Raw genomic sequence first — 19,909 nt, 5'->3', positions numbered from 1 at the left:
TGAATTTTCAGACATTTTCAGAGCCTTGTAGGAGGAAATGTACATAAAATACACCTGATCTGAGTAATTTTTTTAATTATACAGAAAAGGATAACTCTGATCACAATGTTTCAAAGCTGTATTTTTTTCTAATTAATTAATTAATTAATTAATTAATTAATTATTGGTCAAGTCCATGCTGGTGACCTTGAGCTTTGTGAATTTGCACACAGTCAGAGCAGTTCCTGGATCCACTTATTCTCTGTTGTTGGTTTCTTAAATTGCAGATTAGCAAGTTTTCATTCATGTAGAATCTTGAATGTTTATATGTAACCTCAAATGCTCAGTGTTGTTAGATTTGAAAATATTGTTGCATTTCATGTTCAGTTTCTGATATTTTTGTCCTTTCGCATCTCCAGAAGTAAACAACACCCTGCTGCAGGTCTTTTCCTGCTCCACATGTCCTCTTTCCTATGTATCTCAAATTTACCTCCACAAACACATCCAGAGATGCCACTATGAAAAGTATGTGAGACTGTGGGATTCAAAAGAAATTAAATATGAGCTCGAGATTCCCTCCAAAGGCTCCAGTAATCAGCCAACATCATCTGATGCGCTCAGTTCTGACAGTTCTCACAATGATGTACAGAAGGAAATACACCACTGCTCAGACTGTGGAAAAAACTTTGGTCATCAGAATGCCCTCAAAACACACCAGTGCAGTCATGCAGGGAAAAAGCCACATCGCTGCTCACAGTGTGGAAAGAGTTTTATTCATCGATGTCATCTCCAACGACACCAGCACATTCACACAGGAGAGAAGCCACATCATTGTTCTCAGTGTGGAAAGAGTTTTACTCGTCAGAGTCATCTCCACGAACACCAGCGCATTCACACAGGAGAGAAGCCGTATCACTGCTCACAGTGTGGAAAGAGTTTTACTCAACAGAGTAATCTACAAAAACACCAGCGCATTCACACAGGAGAGAAGCCATATCACTGCACACAATGTGGAAAGAGTTTTACTCGTCAAAGTCATCTCCAAGAACACCAGCGCATTCACACAGGAGAGAAGCCGTATCACTGCACACAATGTGGAAAGAGTTTTACTCGTCACAGTCATCTCCAAGAACACCAGCGCATTCACACAGGAGAGAAGCCGTATCACTGCTCACAGTGTGGAAAGAGTTTTTCTCATTGGTGTCATCTCCAGCGACACCAGCGCATTCACACAGGAGAGAAACTGTATCACTGTTTACAGTGTGGAAAGAGTTTTACTCGTCAGAGTCATCTTCAAGAACACCAGCGCATTCACACAGGAGAGAAGCCATATCACTGCTCACAGTGTGGAAAGAGTTTTACTCTTCAGTGTCATCTCCAACGACACCAGCGCATTCACACAGGAGAGAAGCCGTATCATTGCTCACAGTGTGGAAAGAGTTTTACTGAACAGAGTAATCTCCAAAAACACCAGCGCATTCACACAGGAGAGAAGCCGTATTGCTGCACGCAGTGTGGAAAGAGTTTTACTCGTCAGAGTCATCTCCAAGAACATCAGCGCATTCACACAGGAGAGAAGCCGTATCTCTGTTCTCAGTGTGGAAAAAGTTTTACTCAACAGCGTCAGCTTCAGACACACCAACGCATTCACACAGGAGAGAAGCCGTATCACTGCTCACAGTGTGGAAAGAGTTTTACTTATTCAGTTACATTTAAGACCCACAAGTGCATCAACTCAGAGACATTGCATTAAATAGGTTAAGTTTTCCCCAAAACTGTAATAATAATGATCTATTTTGAACTGTGTTTATTTTATGTTGACTTTCTTAGGTAAAATATGTAATCTCATATACAACTCCCATTTTACACAGTGTCCCAAGGTTGAGACACTGTGTAAAACATAAAAATAGAATGTGAAGATTTGCAAATCACGGGACTATTTCATTGAAAATAGAAACACAACATATCAGATGTTGAAACAGAAATTTTATTGTGTTTTGAAAAATATCTGCTCATTCTGAATTTGATGTCAGCAACACATTTCAGAAAAGTTGGGACAAGGGCAAAAAAAAGACTGAAAAAGTTGTGTAATGCTAAAAACAACAACAAAAAAAACCTAATTTGGTTAATTGGCAACAGGTCATTACCATGATTGGGTATAAAAAAAAAGCATCCCAGATAGGCGGAGTCTCTCAGAAGTAAAGATGGGGCGGGGTTCACCACTCTGTGAAAGACTGTGTGGGCAAACAGTGCAACAATTTAAGAATAACGTTCCTCAATGTAAAACTGCAAAAAATTTGGGGATCACATCATCTATGGTCCATAATATCATTAAAAGATTCAGAGAATCTGGAGAAATCTCTGTGTGCGAGAGACAAGGCTGAAAACTGACATTGGATGCCTGTGATCTTCAGGCCCTCAGGAGACACTGCATTAAAAGCAGACACGTGTCTGTAGTGGAAATCACTGTATGAGTTCAGGAACACTTCAGATACCATCGTCTATGAAAACACTTCATTACTACATCCACAAATGCAAGTTAAAACCAGATATAAACAATATCCAGAAACCCCGCCCCCTTCTCTGGGCCCGAGCTCTTTTACGATGGACTGAGGCTAAGTGGGAAAACTGTCCTGAGGTCTGATGAATCAAAAGTAGAAATTCTTTTTTGAAATCATGGACCCCACGTCCTCCAGGCTAAAGAGGAGACGGACCTTCCGGCTTATCATCAGTGCACAGTTCAAAAGCAGCATCTGTGATGGTATGAGGGGGCGTTAGTGCACATGACATGGGTAGCTTGTACATCTGGGAAGGCATCATTAATGCTGAATGATATAAACACGTTTCAGAGCAATATGCTGTCGTCTGGACAAAATCTTCTTTAGGGAAGGCCTTCCTTCTTTCAGCAGGACAACGCCAAACCGCTTTCTGCACATATTAAAACTGCATGGCTCCGTAGTAAAAGAGTCCAGGTACTAAACTGGCCTGCCTGCAGTCCAGACCTGTCTCCCATTGAAAAACTTTGGCACATTATGAATCGCAAAATACAACAAAGGGGACCCCAAACTGTTGAGCAACTGAAATTGTATATCAGATAAGAATGAGACAATATTTCTCTTTCAAAACTACAGCAATTGGTCTCCTCAGTTCCCAAAAGTTTACAGAGTGTTGTAAAAAGTAGAGGTGATGCAACACGGTGGTAAACACGCCCCTGTCCCAACTTTTTTGAAATGTGTTGCTAACAGTGAATTCAAAATGAGTATATAGTTTTCAAAAAACAAGAAAATTTCTCAGTTTCAACATTTGATTTGTTGTCTTTGTACTATTTTAAATGAAATATAAGGCTTCCATGATTTGCAAATTATCGCATTCTGTTTTTATTTACAGTTTACACAGCGTCCCAGCTTTTTTGCCATTGGGGTTGTAAATGCATTAACACTATTATCAGTGTAGTACTGCAGCATTGAACTAAAACAGAGCCAGTGAGATACCAGAAAGTTTGTCAATAAACTCCACTCACATGTGAATAGAGTGGAAACAGTACCAGCATTTCAGTTCATCAAAAGTCTCTTTGCTGATGGTCTAGTGATGTAAAAAAAAAAAAAAGTGTGTGTGTGTACAGTGGGGCAAAAAAGTATTTAGTCAGCCACCAATTGTGCAAGTTCTCCCACTTAAAAAGATGAGAGAGGCCTGTAATTTTCATCATAGGTACACTTCAACTATGAGAGACAGAATGGGGGGAAAGAATCCAGGAAATCACATTGTAGGACTTTTAATGAATCAATTGGTAAATTCCTCGGTAAAATAAGTATTTGGTCACCTACAAACAAGCAAGATTTCTGGCTCTCACAGACCTGTAACAACTTCTTTAAGAGGCTCCTCTGTCCTCCACTCGTTACCTGTATTAATGGCACCTGTTTGAACTCGTTATCAGTATAAAAGACACCTGTCCACAACCTCAAACAGTCACACTCCAAACTCCACTATGGCCAAGACCAAAGAGCTGTCAAAGGACACCAGAAACAAAATTGTAGACCTGCACCAGGCTGGGAAGACTGAATCTGCAATAGGTAAGCAGCTTGGTGTGAAGAAATCAACTGTGGGAGCAATTATTAGAAAATGGAAGACATACAAGACCACTGATAATCTCCCTCGATCTGGGGCTCCACGCAAGATCTCACCCCGTGGGGTCAAAATGATCACAAGAACGGTGAGCAAAAATCCCAGAACCACACGGGGGGACCTAGTGAATGACCTGCAGAGAGCTGGGACCAAAGTAACAAAGGCTACCATCAGTAACACACTACGCCGCCAGGGACTCAAATCCTGCAGTGCCAGACGTGTCCCCCTGCTTAAGCCAGTACATGTCCAGGCCTGTCTGAAGTTTGCTAGAGAGCATTTGGATGATTCAGAAGAGGATTGGGAGAATGTCGTCATATGGTCAGATGAAACCAAAATAGAACTTTTTGGTAAAAACTCAACTTGTGTTTGGAGGAGAAAGAATGCTGAGTTGCATCCAAAGAACACCATACCTACTGTGAAGCATGGGGGTGGAAACATTGCTGTTTTTCTGCAAAGGGATCAGGACGACTGATCCGTGTAAAGGAAAGAATGAATGGGGCCATGTATCGTGAGATTTTGAGTGAAAACCTCCTTCCATCAGCAAGGGCATTGAAGATGAAACGTGGCTGGGTCTTTCAGCATGACAATAATCCCAAACACACCGCCCGGGCAACGAAGGAGTGGCTTCGTAAGAAGCATTTCAAGGTCCTGGAGTGGCCTAGCCAGTCTCCAGATCTCAACCCCATAGAAAATCTTTGGAGGAAGTTGAAAGTCCGTGTTGCCCAGCGACAGCCCCAAAACGTCACTGCTGTAGAGGAGATCTGCATGGAGGAATGGGCCAAAATACCAGCAACAGTGTGTGAAAACCCTGTGAAGACTTACAGAAAACGTTTGACCTCTGTCATTGCCAACAAAGGATATATAACAAAGTATTGAGATGAACTTTTGTTATTGACCAAATACTTATTTTCCACCATAATTTGCAAATACGGGGCGGCACGGTGGTGTAGTGGTTAGCGCTGTCGCCTCACAGCAAGAAGGTCCGGGTTCGAGCCCCGTGGCCGGCGAGGGCCTTTCTGTGTGGAGTTTGCATGTTCTCCCCGTGTCCGCGTGGGTTTCCTCCGGGTGCTCCGGTTTCCCCCACAGTCCAAAGACATGCAGGTTAGGTTAACTGGTGACTCTAAATTGAGCGTAGGTGTGAATGTGAGTGTGAATGGTTGTCTGTGTCTATGTGTCAGCCCTGTGATGACCTGGCGACTTGTCCAGGGTGTACCCCGCCTTTCGCACGTAGTCAGTTGGGATAGGCTCCAGCTTGCCTGCGACCCTGTAGAACAGGATAAAGCGGCTAGAGATAATGAGATGAGATGAGAATTTGCAAATACAATCTTTAAATCAGACAATGTGATTTTCTGGATTTTTTTTTTCTCATTTTGTCTCTCATAGTTGAAGTGTATCTATGATGAAAATTACAGGCCTCTCTCATCTTTTAAGTGGGAGAACTTGCACAATTGGTGACTGACTAAATACTTTTTTGCCCGTGTGTATATGTATATATATATATATATATATATATATATATATATATATATATATATATAATATGCACAATTGATTTGAGGATGATACCTTTGGTTATTTCATTGTGTTTCCATAATTATTATGCATGACTTAATCATTTCAATTTAATATGATTTCAATCAGGGTCTTAGTTCACTCATAATGTATTCATATCTGTATTTTGCTCACTTATAATGTACACATACCTGTTCCTTGGGTCATAATGATTTTGTTCTTGCTCATGTTTTCCTTCATCTTAGTTTTGGGTATTATCTATCTGGTCTAAGGTATGTCCTTTGCACATACACCTCAACATAACTTCAGTATTTATGCAGGCTGTGTCCAACATTTATTTAGACCAAGACTAAGGTTATGTTCAAACTGAAGAATCGGTCCAAGTCTGATCATATGTTCCCGAGTCTGAACTGCCAAAAATCGTAAGATCCAATTGATACAAATCCATTTCAAACCACATTTGTGAAGTTCACGTAACACATACAGGAAACATGCTAGTTTGGTGGTGTGCAAAATAAAGCAGAGCAGGCAAGCCTCCTCCATCTCTGATGCTGTCTCATTATTTTTTATAAAACCTGCTCCACAACTCCATGTTCCCATGTGGTAAATAAGTAAGGCAATTTCTTCCCAAGTTCAAATATCGGGGGTGAACTGGACAAAGTGATGGCGAGTGCGTAAGAGAAGTGAAGAGAGTGCAAACAGGTTAGAATGGATGGAGGAGAGGGTCAGGTGTGATTTTTGACAGAAGGTTGCCAGCAAGAGTGAAAGGGAAAGTGTACAGGACAGTAGTAAGAGCAGCGATGTTGTACGGTTTGGAGACAGTGGCACTGACAAAAAGACAAGGCTGAACTGGAAGTAGCGGAGTTGAAGATGTTGAGATTCTCACTGAGAGTAACAAAGTTGTACAGGATTAGAAATGAGTATATTGGAAGGATAGCACATGTAGGATGGCTTGGAGACAAAGTGAGAGAGGCAAGGTTGAGATGATTTGGACATGTACAGAGGAGAGATTCAGGGTATATTGGGAGAAGAATGCTGGAAATGGAGTTGCCAAGGAGAAAGAGGAAGACCAAAGATGAGATTTATGGATGTGTTGAAGACATGAGGACAGTTGGTGTGACAGAAAAAGATACAAAGGACAGGAGATGATGGAGGGACATTGTCAGCTGTGGCGACCCCTAACAGGAACAGCTGAATAAATAAGACATTAACTGCTTCTTCTTTGGGGTACAGTATCATTACTACAGACACCGACATGAGTAACACTGAAAATGGTTGCTACACGGATGGGATCTGATCACTTGCAATATTTAATGCAAAAAAACAGATTCAGACAGACAGTATGAACCTAGCCTGAGACTGTTGCCCAGGCTAACTTTGTGTGTACAATAAACCACATTTCTTTTATTAAAAACCTACCCTTGGTCTCCTGATTCTTCCATCATCTTACTTCTGATGAAACTGTCCTATTTGTTGGTCATCCAGAAAGATTTACAAAACTATATAATCCTTGCATTGAGGTGCATAGAATTCAGCATGTTCTGCGTTATGGGTTGAGCCAGTGTCTAATGCTATATTTCAGGATCCTTGTAAGTAGTAAGTTGCAAGTTGTATTAACATTTTTTCCCACCTTAGGATGTTTGACATGCACAGTGGACAAAAAAAAGAAGCATGTCTTTTGTTTGCTCGGTTAGAGCACGTAAAGCTCAAAAAAGGTACTTGAACCAGATTTGTATAGTTAAAGGTCTGAGTGGCTTTCATTCATTCATGCAACATTTTGAACTCAAATTACAGCATAGCAACAGCCTTGGACAACAGCGTGCAGCTTAGCAACAAGGTAACCAGCTAATTTTAGACATAGCGTTAACATTGATTACTTTCTTGAAACAGTGATTACTATGGTCAGTGTTCTCAATTTAACCAATAATGTATCTGTATACAACCTGATAGAGATATTTGTTTGGCATGCTTGCAGCCGGTTTTGGCCAGTTTGCTTGCTAATCGTTTTGGCTAGTTCTAGTTAAATCCTTGAAACTTTGCTCGCACATCTGATCTCTGCTTTCATAAGGTTGTCCTGTCCAGGGATGTAATGCTTCATCACCTATAGATGTTGCCCCGTAATACATAGAAAACTCAGCTTCGTCAATCACATCTTCCAGTCATATAGTCGTTTATTTGTATAACGCTTTGAACAACAGGCATTGTCGCAAAGCACCCTTACAGAAAATTAAGAACTTTAAACGAGCTAATTTTATCCCTAATTTATCCCTGATGAGCAAGCCTGTGGCGATGGTGGCAAGGAAAAACTCCCTCAGACAACATGAGGAAGAAACCTGAGAGATACCAGACTCAAAAGGGAACTCAGCCTCATTTGGGTGATAACAGATAGCGTGATTATAAATAACTTGCTTCTATAACTGTCTTATAGAGTCAAAATACAACTGTGTAACCAGGAAATTCATTAGAGTTTTAGTATGAAGTTTAGTTTGTTGAAGTTACCAACTGCTCATTGATGGAGACTTGAGTGCAAAACTGTTCATGACAACTGCAGTCCTAAAGTTATCATGTCAACTGTAGTCCTAAACCATCAAAGCAAAACTGTAAGTGTTCAGAGCCGTCTTCCAAGTGCGTCTTTTGACTGTCCATATGGGGCCGTCCTCCACAGGAGCATTGGGATGAGACTCCTGCCAGACGTAGGGCATCAGTTTGGATCAGGCCGGTCCAAAGAGCAGTCGTCAGCACCACTGTTGTCTCAGGATCTACATGTAACTCAACAGAAAGAGACAGACAGATGGAGCGATTTGGGGGGGGATAAGAGAGGAGAAAACAGGTTGTTGGGTATGCCCAGCGCCACCTAATGGTTAAGAACAGTATTTTGGACCGAGTGCAAGCAGGGACTCCGGCAAGACTAAGGGCCTGGTCCCACAACACCGATAGCTATAACTATACCTGTAACTACAACTGTGACTATCGTGGTGGATTGAACTGTCTCTGCAGGCAGATCTCACCACTGGAGGAGTGATTTGGCTACTTATGTGTTTTTCAGTGGCTGACTAGACCAATGCAAGACAGACAAATATGCCCACAGTCGCCGCATTTCCATTGTACCACCGTGGCTCCAGTAGGTTGTGACCGATGTTTGTTCTTCTTCTGTTGGATGCAGTTTTCCTCGAAGGCAGACTCCCTTAGCACAGAGTTTATGCCATGTAGTTCTGTTTCCAGCTGAAGCCTCCCATGTGTCTGGATTTATAGTGCAAAATTTCAAACTTGCTTTTAAAACATCTTTGTATCTTTTCCTTTGTCTGCCCCTGTTTCTCTGGTCCTCCTTCAATTTACCAAAAAGGAGAAGTTTTGGGATTCACATGTCTTCCATGTGTCCTGCCCACCTGAACTGAGATTGGATAATATGGTATTCTACACTCTGTATTTTGCAATGCTCAAGTACTTCTGTGTCAGGAGTTTTATCCTTTCAGTCAATCTTTGCTATCTTCCTAAGACATTTAATATGGAATTGATCCAGTTTCTTAACATGGCACCTATAAAGGGTCCAGGAGTCACTGCCGTAGAGCAAGGTGGAGAACATGACAGCTCGATAAACGTGGATCTTAGTTGAGAGTCTGATGCCACGATCACTCCACAGCCACTGTGTCAGTTTGCCGAAGGCAGCACTCGCCTTACCCAGTCTAGCTGAGATCTTGTCATCAACCATTGCATGCTGTGACAATATTCCACCTAAGTAGCAAAACTTATCAACCACTTTCAGAGCTGTCCCCTCAATGGTCACAGTAGGTGGCAGGGCTCGAAATTCATATTTTTTTTCACCAGCCAGCCGGACTAGTTACCTTCCAAAGTAACTAGCCAAACAGAAAATCAACTCGCCAAAATTTGTTCATGTATGAATTTTACTTCTGTCAAAAATAACACAAAAGAGAGTAGTTACCATTGTTCATGACTAATGTGCATTTATTTCAAGACCCGAGTATTTTGATACTGGGGTTTTTTTTGCACACTTTACAAACTGGCATTTGCTGTTCCACATCCTCCTCGCGATATCCAAAAAACTGCCAGATGACTGACCCCTTACTAGTTCTTTTAGGAACCAATTCGTCCACTTCCATTTTTAATTTGTTGCTGAAATTGACAGAGCTTACACGGTAGCCTATGCAGCACCAGCGATTGCACGAACTGAGTCAGCACTGACTAGAAACCAGAAACCGAAACTAGAAAATCTTCCCGCAAGTTCCTTTCAGCACTGAGATGTCGCCCAGGATTGGTTGGCGAGTGCGTGACATTATTGTTTTTTTACCCTTAGGCAGCCTCTCACATTACTGCCTGAGGGACAGGGAGAAAACCACCGGAAAAGGTTTTAAACAAACACGAAACAAACGCAAGTCGGCAGATGACCATAAAATACTCGATAGTTACGATATAATAATTTTATGTATCTCACACAGAATTTTCGGAGATATGTCGAGTATATTCGATATATCACACAGCCCTAGTCTGAATCTTTGCTTCATATATATATTTTTTATTTTCATCTAGCCAGCCGGGCTGGCTAGTGACAGGAATTACCCGCCAAATGACAAATTAAGTCGCCTTGGGTGACCGGACCACCGCAAATTTCGAGCCCTGGGTGGGGTGTAGGTCGAGGCAGGCCTCGGCTGCAGCATGACTTCTGTCTTTTTTAGACTAATAGTTAAGCCGAAGTGCCTGGTGGCTTCTGTGTGGGCAATGAGCACACAACCATCAGTGAACAGTAGTTCTTGCACAAGGAGTTCAGACACCTGTGTAACAGCCTTTAGACGCCGAAGACAGAACAGGTTACCCATCTGGAAGCAGATGAAGACATCCTGAGTACAGTCATGGAATGCATCATACAGTATCAATGAAAAGACAATGGCAAATAACAGTAGGGTCATAACACAACTGTTTTCTGCTGTTAGTGACTGAAAACGGTTCTGACATACCAGAGTTTCCTCATACTCAAGCCTTCATTCCCTCATGGAAAGAGCATTTAGTAATAATCATAAATTTTATTTACAAGCACCTTTCAAGATACCCAAGGACACTGTACAATTAAAATGCCAGTACACAACAATACACAAACACTAAGAACTCTTTACACTCAATGAAAGCAGATACACACAGAACTAAATAACAAAAAAAACATTTAAGAAAGGTACCACAAAGAGGGTGGACGATATGAAGATAAAAGAGAGTAAACTATGGAATATGGAAAAGGCAATTTTCTGAAGCAATGGGAGCAGTTAAGAGGCAGTGGGGAAAGCGATTCTGAAGAGGTGCATTATCAGCAGAGTTTTGTAAGTGGACAGTGTTGTGCATTGGCACAGTGCTAGTGGAAGGGCATTCCAAAGTTTAGGGCCAGCCACGCTATCACCCATGGAGCGTAGCTGAGAGGGGGGGATAGCTAGTAGATGAACATCAGTGGAGTGCAAGTTGCAAGATGGTCTGTATAGAGTTAGGAGATTTGATAGATAGGAACGGGCCAGGTTATGGCGCGATTTGTAAACAGGTAGAATGATTTTGTATTGGATGTGGTACGGGACTGAGAGCTCTCCTTCTTCAAGAACTGCTGGTCTGCTGGACCCAGAAGCAGCTGACGTGGACACTGCATACGCCGCTTACTGTAAAGTCCTCCTAAGGGCAGCAAAGCACAACATCCCACGTGGCTACAACAAGAACTACATCCTGGGCTGGGATGAGGAGTGCAGCTGCCTGCTGCGTCAACACCAGCAGGCGAGCTCCAGGGAAGAAATGGATGCAACAGCAACAATCTTACTGCAGAAACTGGACGACACCCGAAGGACTAGGTGGACTGAAGTAGTGGAATCTATCAACTTCACCCACTCTAGCCGGAAGATGTGGCAGACCATCAACCTGCTCTCAGGGAGAAAAACAACACCCTGCAGGTGTCAAGTGACAGCAGATGCCATTGCTTCCCAGCTCCTGAAAAATGGCCACTTCCCAGATGCAGACAAAAACTTCACACAACTGATCTTGTGTGAGGTATTGTCTCTCTCCAGGGCAGCCAGCATCGATGCCAACCTCTCAGGAGACTTCACAGCAGCCGAACTAAGTGCAGCAATTAACAAACTGAAGCCGGGCAAGTTACCAGGTCAAGACAATATCCACCCAGAGTTTGTCATACACCAAAGTGAAAGAACATCTTGCTGGCTATGCTCGTTCTTCTCAGCATGCTTCCGGAGGTCCAAGCTTCCAAAGACCTGGCGCCATGCTTCCGTCATAGTCTTGCCAAAGCCGAATAAACCCGCTGAAGATCCGAAGTCCTACAGGCCCATCTCTCTGCTCTGTGTCCCATATAAGATCCTGGAGAGGCTGATTCACAACCACATTGAGCCAGTGGTGGACCCACAACTCCCACCAGAACAAGCCGGCTTCCGCCGAGGCAGGTCAACAGTGGATCAGGTAACCCTACTCACTCAGGACATCGAAGACAGCTTTCAGGATAACGAGAAAGCTGGAGTAGTATTTCTGGACCTGACAGCCGCCTATGATACCGTGTGGCACCGTGGACTACATTTGAAACTGTTGAGGACAATCCCGGACCAGCACATGGTGAGGTTCATCATGGAGATGCTATCGAACCATAGCTTTATCCTACAGACCAGCGATGGCCAGACCAGCAGGCTCCAAAGGCTGAAGAACGGTGTCCCGCAAGGCTCCGTCCTTTCGCCAATGTTGTTCAACATCTACATTCACGACCTGACGGATATAATATCTACCAAGTACGGCTATGAGGACGATTTGGCAATCATGCTTCGATGCCCAACATGGAAGGCGATGGAAGATGGTCTCAACCAAGACATGGGCATCCTGGCAGACTACCTCCAGAAGTGGCACCTTCAGCTCAGCGTGGGCAAGACAGTGTCTGCAGCATACCATCTCAATAATCGGGAAGCTAGAAGGGAAATGGACATGTATGTTGGCAACAACCTCCTGGAGTTCCAGCAAGCCCCCAAGTACCTCGGTGTACGCTTGGATCAGACACTGTCCTATACGCAACACCTGGATGAAGTGAAGGCCAAGGTAACAGCAAGGGTCTCACTCATCCGCCGTCTGGTGGGTTCGACTTGGGGAGCTGCCCCCCAGACCCTTCGCATATCCACGCAAGCCCTTGTCTTACGCGTCTTACATCCTGCACAAAGCCACAATAACACTGGCTCCACCAGGCAGGCTCAAGTCTCGCCATCCCTACAACAAGGCAGCACAAGAGATGCTACAGTCTACAGTGCTCAGTGTAAATGAATACACCCCCTTTGAAAAGTAACATTGTAAACAATATCTCAATGAACACAAACAATTTCCAAAATGTTGACAAGACAAAGTTTAATATAACATCTGTTTAACTTATAACATGAAAGTAAGGTTAATAATATAACTTAGATTGCACATTTTTTCAGTTTTACTCAAATTAGGGTGGTGCAAAAATGAGTACACCCCACAACAAAAACTACTACATCTAGTACTTTGTATGGCCTCCATGATTTTTAATGACAGCACCAAGTCTTCTAGGCATGGAATGAACAAATTGGCGACATTTTGCAACATCAATCTTTTTCCATTCTTCAACAATGACCTCTTTTTGTGACTGGATGCTGGATGGAGAGTGATGCTCAACTTGTCTCTTCAGAATTCCCCATAGGTGTTCGATTGGGTTCAGATCAGGAGACATACTTGGCCACTGAATCACTTTCACCCTGTTCTTCAGAAATCCAACAGTGGCCTTAGATGTGTGTTTAGTCATGTTGGAAAAGTGCACGATGACCAAGGGCACGGAGTGATGGTAGCATCTTCTCTTTCAGTATAGAGCAATACATCTGTGAATTCATGATGCAATCAATGAAATGCAGCTTCCTGACACCGGCAGCACTCATGCAGCCCCACATAAGGACACTGCCACCACCATGTTTCACTGTAGGCACCATGCATTTTTCTTTGTATTCTTCACCTTTGCAACACCATACAGTTTTGAAGCCATCAGTTCCAAAAGCATTTATCTTGGTCTCATCATTCCAGAGTATAGGGTCCCAGTAGTCTTCATCTTTGTCAGCATGGGCCCTGGCAAACTCTAGGTGGGCTTTTTTGTGCCTGGGCTTTAGGAGAAGCTTCTTTCATGGACGGCATCCATGCATGCCATTCCTCTGCAGTGTACACCATATTGTGTCACGGGAAATAGTCACCCCAGTTTGGCTTTCTATTTCTTTACAGAACTGCAGTGAACTTGCATGCCGATTTTCTTCAACCCTTCTCATCAGAAGACGCTCCTGTCGAGGTGTTAACTTCCGTGGACGACCTGGACGTCTCTGTGAGATGGTTGTGGTTCCATCTTTCTTAAATTTTTGTACCACTTTTGCTACACTATTCTGACTGATAAGTAAAGCTTTGCTGATCTTCTTGTAGCCTTCACCTTTGTGGTGTAAATAAATTATTTTCTTTGGGGAATTCTGAAGAGACAAGTTGAGCATCCCTCTCCATCCAGCATCCAGTCACTAAAAGAGGTCATTGATTGTTGAAGAATGGAAAAAGATTGATGTTGCAAAATGTCGCCAACTTGTTCATTCCATGCCTAGAAGACTTGGTGCCGTCATTAAAAATCATGGAGGCCATACAAAGTACTAGATGTAATAGTTTTTGTTGTGGGGTGTACTCATTTTTGCACCACCCTAGTTTGAGTAAAACTGAAAAAATGTGTAATCTAAGTTTATATTATTAACCTTACTTTCATGTTATAAGTAAAACAGATGTTATATTAAACTTTGTCTTGTCAACATTTTGGAAATTGTTTGTGTTCATTGAGATATTGTTTAAAATGTTACTTTTCAAAGGGGGTGTACTCATTTATGCTGAGCACTGTATCCCTGAGGACTTGTCCAGAGATGCCTGGCTGGCAGCATCCTGGAAACAGACGTGGGAGACGGCTGGGCCATCCCGCATCCAACGATACATCAGGAACCCAGGAGGCAGTGTAAAAGGAGAAGACCCGCCACGCCACCTGTGGACCTTGCTGAACCATCTACGCACTGGGGTCGGCCGCTTCAAGTCATCTCTGAAGAAGTGGGGCCTATTGGACAGTGCGGCATGTGAGTGTGGCAAACCTGAACAGACTGCCGAGCACATAATCATCGGCTGCCCCCTATACAGCCCACCCTCAGAAGCTGGCCTCATAGACTTAGGACCAGAGACGAGGGCGTGGCTGCACGACACTGAGTTGGCCATCTGATGATATACGAAAGAAGAAGAAGGGACTGGGAACCAGTGTAATTGCTGGAGGATGCGAGTGATGTGATCCCATGATCTGATACTGGTGAGCACCCTTGCAACAGAGTTTTGGACATATTGTAGTCCAGTGATTCCCAACCACTGTGCCACGGCACATTAGTGTGCCGTGAGAGATCATCAGGTGTACCATGGGAAAAATTATCCAATTTCACTTAATTGTTCTGAAAATTATTATTTATTTACTTCAAATAATTTGTCTTCGTTCGTCTATGCCAGCGACGTATAGTGATGAGCAGAACAATTAAATACTCTTCCACTAGATGGCAGCAGGTAGCTAATTAACCTGTGTATCTACCTGTTGCCATTCAAACAATAGAATTAGTAATACTTCAGGTGTGACAGCAGTGATAGCGATGGATAAATATTTGAAAATAAAAAGTACACAATCCAAACTGGGTCCTGGAGAAAATTCTGACCCAGATGAAGGCTCTAGTATGAGTAGAGGTCAGAAGAAAGCAAAAAAAGTGATTTCCCACAGCCTATCTATGCGAGCTGGGCTTTTCAAGCATGACTGCTATAGACCCCTTTGCAGTAAACGTCATTCATACGAAAGCGGAAATTGCGCGCGCAGCCTGGACCCAAAAAAGACTCAGAAATGCCTAGTTGTTGTGTTTTCGGGTGTCAGAATCGTAGCAGTGATGGGGTTAAAATGTTCAGAATTCCAGCAGGATCTCACCCATTCCAAAAAAATCGCCAACGGAGGACTTCCGGTGACGCCATGCGGTAGGCAGCAAAGAAGCTGAGCTCCGTCCAACAAATTAATAAACAACCTAACTTAAGTTATTACTCGGCATTGTATGACACATTAACGATGGCAATGACAAGAACAAAAGCCACGACATCAAAACCAGAGACTTCAAAAGAGAAAAGCGACACTTTGAAGGCAAGTCAGCACGAGGCTAAAGGCGGTGATGGCTCCGAGTCCAAAATACTAGCCGAACTAGCAAAGCTCAGGTCGGAGAATTTGGAAGGACATAATCAAACCCTTAAAAAGTTGGAGACATCAATGGCAGAACTAAAAGGGGAAATGAAAAAATTGGAGGAAAGAACTACGGAGGTAGAAGAACATGTAAGTGCTACCGAAGATTATGGGAGACGACATGAGAGAGCCATACGATATCTGCTACGTCGAGAAAAGGATTTGACGGCTAAGTGTGAAGAATTACAGAACAGAATGAGATGCAACAACATGAGAATCTACCGGGTACCAGAGGGGAGCGAGGGACAAGACGTGAAGAAATTTGTTGAGGATTTGATTCGTTCAGTTCTCGACCCAATGCCAGACGTATCTTTACAAATTGAAAGAGCACACCGTTCATTGACGTCTAAACCAAAGAAACCCAATGACCCCCCAGATCTCTGATCGTCAAATTCCTTGATTACTCCGTCAAAGAGCAGATACTCCGACAAGCATGGAGCCAAAAGCTAATGTTTCAAGAGAGACAAATATTTTTCGATCATGACTACTCTCCGGAACTGCTAAAGAAGAGGGCAGGCGTACGAGAGGTCGTCAAACAACTGAAAAAGAAGAGCATTAAAGCCAAGTGCCTTTATCCAGCGCAACTCAAATTGACCACTGAAACGGGAGATAAAACGTACCCTACGCTCAAGGATGCTCTTCCGAAATTGGCTGAATACGACATTGTGGCAGCGGGGGCGTGGTCAAGCACCGGTCTGTGACAGGAGGGCGGAGTTGGGGAAGGTAAGTGGCAGAATCGCTTCACCTGAGTGTCATTAACCTGTGTTTTGTGTGTTCTCCCCAGTAAACCGCCCTATTTAAGGAGGGAGAGTGAGAGCAGAGGAGCTGATCCCCGGACGAGACGCTGTGTGTGTGTGTGTCTCTCTCGCTATTTGAGCATTATTGTAAACCTGAAAAGTGTGGCAATAAAGCCGATAGCTAAACCTGATCTCTGTCCTGCCGTCCTCTGTGCTCCACCCACACGCGATCTTCGCTACAGTGGTGCCGAAACCCGGGATCGTGGAGCACCTGTCCTGCAGCCCCATGGAATCCTCCCCGTTCGCGGACTTGGTCCACGCCCTCGCCACGGCTCAGCAGAGCCAGCACCAGGCGCTCGTCACGCTCCGGAAGGAGCAGGAGCGCCGCTTCGAAGCCCTGGTGCTGGCTCAACAGGAAGACCGTGAGGCGTTCCGGCGCCTCCTCGCATCGGCGGGGTCCACCAGCGCCCCGGCCGCGGGCCCATCTCCCATCACCTTGACTAAGATGGGCCCGCAGGACGACCCCGAGGCATTCATCGCGTTGTTCGAACAGGTCGCCGAAGCCTCGGGGTGGCCGATGGAACAGCGCGCGGCGCGCCTCCTCCCCCTCCTGACGGGAGAGGCGCAGTTAGCCGCACTACAGCTCCCCGCCGACCACCGGCTGGCCTACGCCGACCTTCGCCGGGCTGTCCTCCAGCGCGTGGGGCGCACGCCGGAGCAGCAGCGCCAGCGCTTCCGCGTGCTGCGAATGGAGGAAGTCGGCAGCCCGTTCGCGTTCGGCCAGCAGCTCCGGGACGCCTGCTGGCGGTGGCTGAGGGCCGAAGATCGCGACGCCGAGGGGATCATCGACCAGGTGGCGCTGGAGCAGTTCATCGCCCGCCTACCCGCCGGAACCGCGGAGTGGGTCCAGTGCCACCGCCCGGCGTCGCTGGATCAGGCCGTAGGACTGGCGGAGGATCATCTGGCGGCTGTCCCGGCGGCAGGACAACGGATGTCATCTTCTCTCTCCTCTTCTCTCTCTCTCTCTCTTCCCCCTCCTCCCGTGTCCCGTCCTCGCCCCATTCCCCCACCACGGAGGCGGGGGCCGGCCCCACCCCAGCCGGCCCGCCGCACCCGTGGTGCCTTCCCGTTTCTCCCTTCTGTGTCTGTCTCTCCCCCCCCTCAGGTGAGTGACCCTCAATCCACAGCTGCAAAGGGGAGGCCCGGGCCGGTTTGCTGGCGCTGCGGGGAACCGGGCCACCTGCAGCAACAGTGTGCCGCGATGGAGGTGGGGGCGGTGGTGCGGATCCCCGACGCGCCAGAGGCTGCCCTCGATCAGGCCGGAGCATATCGCATACCGGTAAGTGTACAAGGGGCGACCTATCAGGCGTTGGTGGATTCGGGTTGCAACCAGACCTCGATCCGCCAAAGCCTGGTGCAAGACGAGGCATTGGGGGGAGCACAAGGGGTGAAGGTGTTGTGTGTGCACGGGGATGTTCACTGCTACCCGTTGGTGTCGGTCCACATACATTTCAGAGGGGACAAATCTATAGTAAAGGCGGCGGTTAATCCTCGCCTTACCCACTCTTTAATCTTGGGGACTGATTGGCCAGGATTCCGGGGGTTGATGGCACACCTAGTAAAGAGTGGGTCCTGCCGGTTAGCCGGGGGGGGTCCCGGTGTCGTTTTGGCTGGAGCTGCGGTCGCAGAGCCGTCTACGTCATCTCCGCGACAGAGTGAGGAGCCCCCGGCCCCTCCTCTTTCTATTGGGGAATCCCTCGCGGATTTCCCACTGGAACAATCGCGAGACGAAACTCTGCGACACGCGTTTGACCAAGTGAGAGTAATCGATGGTCAAACGCTCCAGCCGAACGCCACCCCGACCTTCCCCTATTTTTCCATTTTAAAGGATAGGTTATACCGAGTGACGCAGGACACTCAGACGAAGGAGCATGTCACCCAGTTGTTAATTCCAAAGAGCTGCCGGGAATTGGTATTCCAGGCGGCTCACTTTAATCCCATGGCGGGACACCTCGGGCAGGATAAAACACTCGCCCGGATAATGGCCCGATTCTATTGGCCGGGGATTCGCGGCGACGTCCGTAAGTGGTGTACGGCGTGCCGCGAATGCCAGTTAGTAAATCCAGCGGCCATTCCAAAAGCGCCTTGCGCCCCCTACCATTAATCGAGACCCCGTTTGAACGAATTGGGATGGATCTCGTCGGGCCATTAGATCGGTCAACACGAGGGTACCGCTTTATATTGGTTCTGGTGGACTATGCAACGCGATACCCGGAAGCGGTGCCTCTTCGCAATATCTCCGCACGTAGTATTGCAGAGGCCCTCTTCCACGTCATCTCCTGGGTCGGAATCCCGAAAGAGATTCTGACTGATCAAGGCACCTCGTTTATGTCACGAACACTGGCCGAACTGTATGGGCTACTGGGTATTAAGCCGATCCGCACCAGCGTGTATCACCCACAAACGGACGGTTTAGTCGAACGGTTCAACCGTACCCTCAAGAATATTATCAAAAAATTCGTAAGTGAGGACGCACGTAACTGGGATAAGTCGCTCGAACCCTTGTTGTTTGCAGGGCGAGAGGTCCCCCAAGCCTCCACGGGGTTCTCCCCATTTGAATTACTGTATGGGCATAAGCCGCGCGGCATCTTAGATGTACTGCGGGAAAATTGGGAGGAGGGACCGTCGCAGAGCAAAAATGAAATTCAATACATTATGGATCTGCGCGCAAAACTCCACACGCTCACCCACTTAACTCAGGAGAATTTGCGGCAGGCCCAGGAACGGCAAACCCGCCTGTACAACAAGGGCACGCGCCTTAGAGAGTTCACTCCGGGAGATAAGGTACTCGTCCTGTTGCCCACGTCGAGCTCCAAATTAATCGCCAAGTGGCAAGGGCCTTTCGAGGTCACACGGCGAGTCGGGGACGTCGACTATGAGGTTAGGCGAACGGACAGGGAGGGGGCGCTACAGATCTACCACCTCAATCTGCTGAAGCTCTGGAATGAGGAGGTCCCCGTGGCGTTGGTGTCGGTAGTTCCGGAGAAGGCGGAGCTGGGGCCGGAGATCCAAAAAGGGTCATTGGCATCTCGCACCTCTCCGGTCCCCTGTGGAGACCACCTCTCCCCGACCCAACTCACGGAGGTCGCCCAGTTGCAGGCCAAGTTTTCGGATGTGTTCTCGCCCCGGCCCGGACGCACCAACCTCATAGAACACCACATAGAGACGCCCCCGGGGGTGGTAGTACGTAGCCGTC

The 19,909-nt window shown here is 45.9% G+C and overlaps 1 protein-coding gene across 3 annotated transcripts in view; it reads left to right on the top strand.

Annotated features, from left to right (window-relative positions):
* The window catches only part of LOC132894012 (zinc finger protein 883-like), a 102,603-nt gene extending 100,737 nt beyond the window's left edge, over positions 1–1,866 (top strand). For all 3 annotated transcript variants that reach the window (XM_060933195.1, XM_060933196.1, XM_060933197.1), the window contains one exon: positions 399–1,866. In XM_060933195.1, coding sequence (XP_060789178.1) covers positions 399–1,732 — 1,334 coding nt within the window. In that variant the 3' untranslated portion in view covers positions 1,733–1,866. The remainder of the gene's footprint in view (positions 1–398) is intronic.
* Positions 1,867–19,909: the final 18,043 nt, after the last annotated feature.

This window comes from Neoarius graeffei, chromosome 11, assembly GCF_027579695.1.
Source record: "Neoarius graeffei isolate fNeoGra1 chromosome 11, fNeoGra1.pri, whole genome shotgun sequence".
Lineage (NCBI taxonomy): Eukaryota > Metazoa > Chordata > Actinopteri > Siluriformes > Ariidae > Neoarius > Neoarius graeffei.
The sequence above is the reverse complement of the archived record's forward strand: the minus strand, read 5'-3'. Positions and strand labels throughout refer to the sequence as shown.